Raw genomic sequence first — 11,293 nt, 5'->3', positions numbered from 1 at the left:
AACTTCTTATCTGTTAGCCATATGTTGTCTCCTTTGCGCGACTTCTAATCCGACCTGGTACACAACATATGCAACCTTCTTATTCTCAACCCCTCTGAAGAATTCTGTATCTCTTCTCTCTCTGAATGGTTGTCTGCTCACCCGGTGTAAGGAGTACTCTGGAAGTTCTTGATGGATGGGGCATATCAGGAAGCGGGAAACACGTTCTAGTACACTTAAAATTGAACACATACAGATTGTCTATAGATCTCGCTGCTCAATTTAGGTGGACAACAATATCCCTGGTCGTCGTCAGCTAATGGTCCTTAAGATATAGTATCTAGAAACTTAGGATCAGATATAATATCTAGGAACTTAGGATCACATTGTCTTGTCACTTATAGTATGTCCTAATTTTGTCACAATTTTTCGTGTTTAAGTGGACAACAATACCGACAATCAACCAGACAAAGATGTGAATATGAAAGGTACCGACAAGCAGATAACGGTCGTCTAAAAACTTTGATCCCTAATCCTCAACAGTTTAAAGGAATTTATAAAGGTTTGAATTGATTCTTGTCGATTAATAAATGTTTAAAATTTTATTTTTATTTTTTATTTTTTATTATTTTATTTTTTAAAATCTTAGAAATTAAAAAATTATTAATCCTCAAAACAATTTGTTAAGAAAATTGTGTGCAGAAAGGGGTTTTGGAATAAATGTTTAAAAGACAAGGGGGAGAATGTGTAAATTCTGTGAATATATATAGCGTGTGTGCGGTGAGGCTTTTTCACCGTCATTTACTGTTGCCTCAACCGCACACACATATTTTCTCTCTCAGTTTCTTTGGAAATTTCCTTCAAGTTTCAGTAAAAACAAACTCGTACTCGGTAATTCTTATGAATGCGGCTGGATTTTTCATCATTTTTCAAAAATTTATCCATGGTTTGCTATTTGATTTTAATAAAAATGTTTATTTGAGTAACCGCACACTGTGTATGCTCACGTGTGCGGCCGCACACATGAGTGTGCGGCTGACCGTGTGCTGCCACACAAGCGTGTGCGGATGACCGTGTGCTACCACACAACCGTGTGCGGCTGACCATGTGAGGTTGCATGATTTTGTGAATGTGCAGCTGAACATTTTCTTGTTGCCCTAATTTTTCATGTGTTTACTTTTAGATTAAAATGGGAGACTAGGAATTTGCTAAAGCTCATAATTCTGCTATTTTTCTTGAAGACCCTCCTGCAGCCCATAGAGACATGAAATTCATTGTGGATGGATTGAAGAAATCATGTTTGGTTCATGTCTTAACAACAAGTCCTGCTATCTACCAGTGTTTGATCAAAGAATTTTGGAGAAATGTTGTCGTAAGGAAAAATGGTCAGGGTGACAAATTTGTTGAAGCAACAATTGAAGAAAAGAAAATTCAAGTAACGGAGAGCATCATAAGAGAATCCCTTCAAATATCAGACAAACCTGAGTATACCATGGAGATCGATCTTCATCAGACTCAGGATGTCTTGGAGCATATGGGTTATGAGGGAACATTTCCCCCTACAATCAAGAAGTTGCTTCCTCCGTGTTGGAAGTATTTGGCTCATGTGTTCATGAGCTGTATTTCCGGCAGGAGATCTGGAGCTAACGAGATCTCTCTTGCTAACACTGGTGCCATTGCAGCATTGGCTGTAGGTTTTGAGTTTAATTTCTCAAAATTCATTCTGAATGAAATGATCCTGAATCTTGAAGGGAACAAAAGAGACAAATTCTGGATGTATCCAAGATTTCTACAAATCATCCTCAACTTGAATCACGCCGAGCTGCAGAGAGGAAATGATGTCTTGGATTTTAAATCCATTGGTCCAAGTGCTTTTGGGCTAATGAAACAGAAGAGAGGTGGGAAATTTTTTTTTGAAGGAAAGTTTCCATTGATAAAATTTGGAATCTTTAAAGAAGATGATAGAGACGAATCGGAAGAACAATCAATGCCAATGGAAAATGAAGATATTCATCACTCTCCCTCCGAGCCTGAAGTGGAGGAGATTCATCACTCTCCCAAAGCATGTGTAGCTGATGAACATGATTATCAGAAAACAAATGATTCAAAGTCTTCTCGAGGTGATGATGACGATGATATTTATGATGGCGTAGAGTTTTTGAATGAATTCGACTTTACTGGAATCAATGATGACATTCCAACTAACATAGAGTTTGATCTCAATGATAAAGACTTTGATCCTTTTCTCGGTATCACCAACAGCCGTGCAAATAAAGTCAATGAAGTTGTTTCTCTTGCAACCAAGACTAGAGTTGAAGAAGATTCTCTCAAAATTCTACTCTCCGCCTCAAAGCCCTTGGAGGTCACAACAAGCCAAGGGGATGTGACATCAGAGATTCCTCCCTCTGTGTCACTTGTCTCTACATCAGCTCCAATCATTTCCGACTTATCGGTACCTCAGACTTCTCAGACTTCCTTAACAACAAGTCAATCTCTTGAAAGTCTGGAGATTCCCGCTGTAAAAAGTGCTCCTCAAGTTACCTCAACAATCACTACAACCTTTGCTCACTCTCCTCCGAAGCAGACTAATGAAGGTCCAAGCACAATGTTCGAGACTGGTGGATCCTCTTATGTTCCAGAATATTTTCCAACTCGACCTTCTCTAGATGAAGCTTCTATCAGACTTGTAAGACATTTGGCTCAATCAAGTCCAACCTCTTCACGAGGGAAAGGAATATCATTTAATGAGGGTCGGACAGATGATGACAAATTCTCTTCATCTGATCTTCGAGAGGAAGTTGGAGTTCTCCGCCAACAGCTCATTGAAAAATCAATTCAAATGGATCAACTTTCTGCATATATCTTTGAACTCAGGGCAAAGGATGAAGAAAAGACCAAACAAATCAAAGTTTTACAAACGAGTCTTGGATCAGTTCTAGCCAGTTATTTTAATCTCAAAAACGTATTGTATGATGCTTTGGTGAAAAAGTTAAAGCCCTCTTCCAACAGCCTCATGGAGTAGTTGATCCTCCTTCTGCTCAATCACCTCCTGCAACTGATAATCTTCCTGTTGATCCACCTGCTCCAAGAACAACTACCGTTGTCGACAGATTTGAAAAAGAACCAGAAGGAAGCAGAGCTAGAATCACAATTAAACAGGGCAAAAGAGTTGTGACTGCAAACCAACGCGAAGGATTTTTGTTTATGAAAAATTCAAATGAAAATCGCAAAGCAAAAGAACCTGCCCTGACTATAACAGATTTGAAAAAGAGAAAGTTTGGCGATAAGTATGATGACAGATCTAGTATCCGTATGTGGGCTTTTGATCCAGAAACGAATTTGTGGGTGGTGAAGCGAAACTCAGGAATATCTGAATGTTACAAAAGCACCCATGATTTCAATTCTTGGACTAAGACTGATCTAGCAGAATTATCTAGAGTTCCCTTTCACAATCCCTCGCAAGATCCAAGTGCATCAAACTTTAAGAGATTCCTTGATAGGCAGGTCAAAGAAAATTTTCCCAGCATGAAGACTGCCAAAGCCATTTATCGAAAGGATAAGGATGTTATCGACCCAGAAACAGGCGAACCTATGGAGATTATATTATGGCCTGCTACAAAGAAGCAAAAAGAAATTCCAATCCCTCAGCATTTCCAGGAGGGATATCTTGACAATATGGAATTTTGGGCATACGATGACGAAACTGCAACTGCTGCCATCAAATTCAAGGATCAAGAACGTGGTTTGAGGCTGATCAATGCAAAAGATCTTCTTCGTTTTCGAGAAAGGGACATACGGACTCTGGCTCGTCACCAGATAATCTGCAGAAAAGAAGTAATGGAAGCTGCCGCTAAAGAATACACTACAATGGTAGCTACAATCATAAATGGAAGATTATGGATGGATTCAATGGGGAGATCAGATCTGAGGCTGTTTGAGAAGCCTGCTGAGGAGCCAAAGGAATGATGACAAGTCTATGCTAGTCTCAAACCAAGGGGGAGACTGAAAGAACATAATTTGTGGTTTGAGCCAGGCATCATTTTGTATAGTTAATTGTGTCATTTTGCAGTGTTTTGTTTATAGTCATGTAATGTGTGCTGCCACACATGTGTGTGTGCGGCCGCACACTCTTGTGCTGGTAGGAGGAGTACTATTTATAGCATCTGAGGTGTGTCAGTCTGTACTTTTTGGCTAGAAATCAGTGACGTATGTGTGTGTTTTTCCCAAGATGTACCTGACATTTATATGATATAAATGTGTGCATGCTTGATTCAATTTCTTCTTCTTCTAAATCTAAATCTAATATCAATTAACTTCATTGATTACTAAATTGGATCCTTAATTTTGGGGACTTACAGATATGGACCGAATCCACAAAGAAACATGCTCGAATGGACCATTCATTGAAACTTTTCAGTAATTGGACTAAAGCCCAAAAGAACTACAAACCACAAGGACCAATTATATAGTTTTGTCATTTTTCTAACAATAAAGGCCCATTGTTCCATATAAAATACTAGACTATATCTATTTAAGTTTAGTTAGTGGACCATGTTTGGAAAATCTAGAGGTCCACAATTACCATAAAAGTTAATCTCTTGTCTCTTTTTCATTAGAAAGCAATGTGAACGGAGGGCATAAGCCCATGTAAGAACTCTTTTGGTTAATCTTTAATTAGTTTGGTTTAAAATTTGAGGTGTATATATATATATATATATATATATATATATATATATATATATATATATATATATATATATATATATATATATATATATGTTCAGGTTCGTTTGAGACCATTCTAATTTTGTGAAACCGTGCGACCAAATCTAAAAATAATTTTAAAATGTAAAATAAATGGAAAAATCCAAAAAAAAATTTAAATATTATTTTCGGAACTTGAATTAACTAAAAAAATTAAAAAAAAAATCCCGTTTTTTTTTTTTTTAAATACGTGAAATATTCTATTAAACTGACATATTCTAAAAAAATAATTTTAAAATGCAAAATAAATGGAAAAATCTAAAAATTCTTTTTTTAAATATTATTTTCAGAACTTGAATTAACTAAAAAAAATAAAAAATAAAATAAAATAAATTTTTTTTTTTTTTTGAAAAATACATGAAATATTCTAATAGAATATTACACTGTACATATTCTAAAAAATAATTTTGAAATGCAAAATAAATGGGAAAATCAAAAAAATCTTTTTTTAAATATTTTTTTCGGAACTTGAATTAACTAAAAAAAAATGCGTCTCACGGTCTCACAAAATTAGGCTATCTCACATGAACCTAACCCTATATATATATATATATATATATATATATATATATATATATATATATATATATATATATATATATATATTTTAATATGTCTAATCATAGATTGTTAATAGTTAATATGTTTATGAGGATTGTTAATTAAGATTTGTAGTTTGTTAATTATTAATTATTACTAATTAATTGGTTATATGACGTACACGCTTGAATATATATTGTTCCCACCCTTTACAGTTTTTTTAAGTCTCTTAAGATTATTCCAGAAAAAAAAAAAAAAAGATGTAATGTATGATTGATATAAACTATAAAGTATACTTTTTAAAGATAAGGCGTTTTTGACGCGATAAGGTTTAGTGGAAGCTTTAGGCAAAAAGCAAATTTTGAATATTACGGACCCTGTTGCATGTGTGCATGGAATACCCATATATCTATAAATATTGACCACGTCAATGGTATCTTCGTGAACAAACAACATTACACAATCATGAGGAAGTTATGGCTTTTCTTTCTCTTCACTTTTGCAAACACAAACCTCACTTCAGGTTGCTTCGAGCATGAGAGGGAAGCTCTTCTCCAATTCAAACGCAGTAATTTATCAGACCCTTATGGTCAACTATCATCTTGGAATGGAAACAACTGCTGCCACTGGCAAGGGGTCGGCTGCGATAATGCAACCAGACATGTCACTAGGCTTGACCTCGAAGCTGATCGGTCATTTTTTATGAAATCTTTTCAAAAGTTAAAGGCAAAAGAATTGAATCCGTGTTTGGCCAAGTTGACTCATCTGAGTTACATGGATTTGAGTGGGATACATTTTGGTGGTAGTCCAATTCCTGAGTTCATAGGATCGCTAACACAACTCAGGAACCTAATACTTCATTCTGCAGGATTTTCAGGTGTGGTGCCTCATTTTATTGGAAATCTGTTGAATTTGCGTGTTCTTGATCTTGGTGACATGAAACTGCTAGTTGTGGATGATTTCACATGGTTTTCAAATCTTTTATCACTCACGTATCTTGATCTAAGCAGAGTGAGTATTGTTAAAGCTCCAAATTTTGACAAAGTATTGCTGTATATGATTCCTACTTTACTAGAGTTACGCTTGTCTGGTTGTGATCTTTCTAATTCTCATTTCCATCGCACACATCTTTATTCGAATCTTACCCTTTCCACCATTCAAAAACTTGATCTTAGTTCCAATTCATTCCAAGGTGAATTCCCTCTGTTTTTACAAAACTTGACGTCTTTACGAGTTCTTGATCTTTCATCCAATGCCCTCAATTCTTCAATTCCGGTCTTCAAAGAGATTGTCGATCTCAAGCTTCGGCGAAATAATTTTAAGGGTATTGAAGATACAAGGGTCTGGAGACTCTGTCAGTTAAAGCGGTTGGATCTTTCAGAGAATTCTATGGAAGGGGGATTCACGGTGCCAGCAAGCAATGGAGAATGTGCCCAATTTTCTCTGGAGACACTGAATCTAAATGACAACAAGTTTGGTGGTGAAATTCCGAAATCACTAGGAAGGCTTACGGCCTTGAGAGAATTGAATCTTGGATGGAACCAGTTAACAGGAACCATCCCGGAAGCACTAGGAAATTTAACAAGTTTACAGGATTTATATCTTGCTTCGAACAAGTTAACAGGTTTGGTTCCTACGTCTATCGGAAACCTGCTGTTGTTACAAAATCTTGATTTATCTTGGAACCTGTTAAAGGGGACGATACCATTATCACTAGGACAACTATCGAATCTAGAATTCATGCATCTCTCTTACAATTGGTTGTCTGCACTTCCATTATCGCTTGGAAACCTCTCAAAACTTCAGCTTCTAGATTTACGCAATAACTTTTTGCGAGGGCCTTTTCCTAGCATTGGAAAACTTTCCGAACTTAGAGTTCTTGGCATATCCGAAAATTCTTTATCTGGTGTAGTCACTGAAGCTCATTTCTCAAATACATCGATGTTAAAACTCCTCCATGTAACCTCAAACTATAGATTGAGCTTCAAGATTTCACCTGATTGGAAGCCTCCTTTTCGGATAGAATCACTTAAGCTTGGATCTTGTAAAATTGAATCAGAATTTCCACGTTGGATTCGAGCACAAACAAGTCTTGACACCCTAATCCTTTCCAATACTAGCATTTCAGGACCACTTCCAGATTGGCTTAATGACCTCCCTGTCATGACTGTTCTGGATCTCTCCCATAACTTTCTCAAAGGTCCATTGACAAACCTTCCATCTAACCAAACAATACCAGTTTGCTCTATAGAGACGTGTTCGTTGTTTCTTCAGAACAACCTCTTCTACGGATCGATTCCAGATTCATTGTGTAATGTTACAAATTTATATTATCTCGATCTTTCTAGAAATATGCTATCTGGGACTTTTCTAGATTGCCTTGGAAATCTCAGAAAGCTGCAAGTTGTGATATTAAGTTCCAACAGGCTCTCGGGTGTCATTCCAAGCTCTCTTGGCAATCTTGGTTCTTCGCTACAATGGTTAGCTTTAAATAACAACAGTTTCCATGGTGAACTTCCGAAAACTCTGGCAAATTGCACAAGTTTGGCTTTGCTGGATTTGGGTGAAAACAGATTCTTTGGAAGAAGCCAGTTACTAAATTGAATCAAAATCTGCATTAAGATATAAGATTAAACCACTGCAACAGGACTTGAATGTCCCAAAAACAAGCAGGCATGCCGAAGAAGCCAGTTACTAAATTGACACACACACAAAAAAAAAAAAAAAAAAAAATCAGTAGGTTAACTAATAAAATGGTGAAAGTAGGTTGTGTTTTCTATTTTTAATACGTTCCCAGGTAAACCCAAGAACTTAGCCTGCTATTCGAGCCACAGGAAACTCCTAAAACGCCACAGGGCTTCTTTTTTATTAGATAATCCAAACAAAATCTATGCAGCACCATTTATAGTGTCCTGCTAAACAATAATCCTAAAATAAGTCAAACAGCAAGCAATGCAATCCTATAAAAAATAAAGACAGAATTTAAAAAATAATTATCCTATTCTAAATTATTCCTGTTGCGCCTTTCATAGACTTGACCAAACCTACCAGATTGGGTCGTAACAATGTTCTTACCAGGAAAGACATCAATGGCCGGGCAATGTCGAATTCTGAATTAGGAAAGTTGATTGCCAGTTTAAATGCTAGAAATATATAGCAGCTTACTTTTATTTTTGATGTATTACAACATTCTACATGATAAAGAAGTTAGTTAATCTGTCAAAATTAGAGTTTTGGTTGGTTTAGGATGCTTTGAGTATTTGATTCCTTTTATATGCCGAAAGATATGTATTAGAAGTAAAATAGGATTCTTTGTGCTTTAGTTTAAAATACCATGTGTCAAGCAATTTAACACATAACGGAATCATGAAATATGTTTAATACTGACTATTGTTCATCTCCCTCGTCTTCAATTTCTTTATGGTATGAAAGCCTTCGTTGCTCAACAACAAAACAGCCCACTCCTATCTATCTTTCCTTCTCAAACTTTCTACTCTTCAATAGTTTCTCCTTTTTTTTCAAATTCCTAACAGCCTTTAGACAGCATCAATTTTCTTTTCCTCTTCAAGAATCAAGAAGCAAATTACAGTCATAATCAAGTTTAGCATCAAGAAGAAATTACAACCAAAGGCTTCTTCTCATCACCCAAAATAAAGAAGCAAATTCAGCAGTCAATCATCGATCATCAAAATACGTACAAAATTTTTTTACTTTTTTTTACTGAATCAAAAAATTCCAAGAAATCAATCATTTACTTCTATTAGAGATCAGAAACATAGTTACTACAAATCCACTAACAAAAGTGCTGTCACAGAACCGTCGCACCCCCACTTTGGAACCAGAGGTGTCAAATCGGGCAATCATATTGTGTTTTTGTCTAGCACGACACGACAAGGTTATATGTAATAGGATGCCATATTTTTATTTACTAACACGAAAATTACCCAATTATAACATGACAATCAAAACAAAGAATCAAAGATAACATAAAATAACCATTAGTTTATTTAATTCATACTTAATCATATAGAACACAATAAAAACAACAAGCACATGTTTATATTGTGTCGAAATTTGAACACGAACACAACCCGATGCAGTTTTTCTTGCATTGGACACCAACAAAATTTTGTTGAAGTTTGAGGGAACACTTAGGTAGTTTAAGGGTTGCTTGTCCAATATGAGAAATGTTTATTCTACCTCAATACTGAATTAATTATATAAGAGTTAGCCCAAGGTGAGGCCGACCCATATGGGGTTGTTGGCTGTAGATTTGGACCTTGAGGCCGATAAGTGGGAAATATGTTTCCTGTCCAGTAGATATATATTGGTTGTGAATTTTGATATCGTTAAACCCATAACTGAGAACTACAATCAATTTCTGGTAGACATCCCCAAGCACTTGGACAAGCAACCCTTACGCCTCGTTCTCGAGTTTAACAAAAGAAAAGAAGAAAAGAGAAAAAAAAAGTCATGAGAGAAAAGAAGAGAAAGGAAAGGAAAACAAAATTTTCTTTTGTGTTCCCGAGTAGGAGAGAAGTGGAAGAAAAAATGAGTCATTTTGTTCTTTCTTTCCGAATCCTCCCAAATCGGAAGGGAAGTTAGGAGGGAAAGTGATCCTCCCATTTCCCTCCACTTCCGTCCTTTAATGAAACTCGGGAACACCAATTTCTTTTAGTTTCTTCTCATTTCCATCCATTTCCATTCCTTTCTCTCGTTAAGTCGAACTCGGGAACGAGATGTTAAACTAAAAATCTCTTGTCCATTTTCCAACTTCTACGAAGCGAAAACAATACAATTTTCAATAAAAAACAAGTAAAATGCAGAGTTGAACTACAACTTTTTAAAGACAACTACCATCCGAAAATATTCAATTAGACCCAAATACAAAGAATAAGTAACCTCTAGGTTTGAGTAAAAATTTGGAATTAACACAAATTAAAAGAAAAACTTTATCATTTTAAATCCCTATACACACAGAGATCATAAAGCGCATATATAAACAAATAATTGATACCAACAACACATGATTTGAGAAAGAAAAATGTTTTATGTTTTCATTGGATTAGAAATGTAGATAGCTTCAGGGCTGCAACCAGGCAACGCCGGCAACCGAAAATTAGTTAACCACCAGGAGTTCCTACCTTTTTTTTGTTGTGACTCCGTTTAGGGTCAACTGGCTACCAGGAATTAGGTCGTCGTCCGGAGCGGAGATGAGTGAGAATGGAGGACCAATGAAGAGAAGATGGTATTCTGGAATTCTTTTGTTGTGTAATGAAGCAAATTTAGTTCAAAACCAGAGCACACAATTTTCAGGCTTAAGTTTCCGCTTGAAATAAGGGTAAATTAGTAAATCATGACTCTAAATTTATGGTAATTTAGATAAATGGGAGATTTGATTTTAAAATCACCAAAATAAAAGGAGGAAGAACGACATGCCTTCATCTACTGCTCCGCTTCTTCACAAACCAGCCCTAGATATTTAAGATGTGGGTTGTACCCCCCCTATGCTCTCCAAGAGTCTGAATCAAAGTCCAGAACTTATCACCGCTCCTCTCGACTCTCCCTGCTGGAATCAATCAGCAATAACCTCAAAGAGGGATTTCGATTCTACAATGGCGAAGTAGTGCTAGGGTTTATTTTGGGTTTATTGTACTTATGTGATTACTCAATCGTACCAATCGGAGCATCGATTCATGAGTATCGCAACGAGCTCTTCACTCCTCAGTTGAACGCTTTCCTCTTTCATGGCGGTAGTGAAGGTCTCTTCGCTTCCAAACATTACGAAGATCATGACAACCATTCTTCACTTACCTCTTCAGGAAATAAACCCCTCGAGGGGGAGTCGTTCATCAGGTTTTACTTCAGTTTGTTTTTCTTTTTATTTGGAACTTGATCTTGATTTCTCTTATTGATAATCAACCTCTTATCCAAGAAATTATTCCCCAATCTAAATCCGTAGAGACACACGATCATTTCTAAATCAGTGAAATTTTTATACATTAATTGT

At 36.1% G+C, this 11,293-nt stretch overlaps 1 protein-coding gene across 1 annotated transcript; it reads left to right on the top strand.

Moving 5' to 3' along the window:
* Window positions 1-5,748: 5,748 nt before the first annotated feature.
* On the top strand, window positions 5,749-7,887 carry LOC111881893 (receptor-like protein EIX2). The gene has a single exon (XM_023878282.1). It carries the CDS (start codon window positions 5,749-5,751, stop codon window positions 7,885-7,887), a length of 2,139 nt encoding a protein of 712 aa, XP_023734050.1.
* Window positions 7,888-11,293: the final 3,406 nt, after the last annotated feature.

This window comes from Lactuca sativa, chromosome 5, assembly GCF_002870075.4.
Source record: "Lactuca sativa cultivar Salinas chromosome 5, Lsat_Salinas_v11, whole genome shotgun sequence".
Lineage (NCBI taxonomy): Eukaryota > Viridiplantae > Streptophyta > Magnoliopsida > Asterales > Asteraceae > Lactuca > Lactuca sativa.
The sequence above is the reverse complement of the archived record's forward strand: the minus strand, read 5'-3'. Positions and strand labels throughout refer to the sequence as shown.

Bases quoted from the DNA above. Each gene is read 5' to 3' on its own strand.
- LOC111881893 (XM_023878282.1), top strand. From the start codon at position 5,749: ATGAGGAAGTTATGGCTTTTCTTTCTCTTCACTTTTGCAAACACAAAC.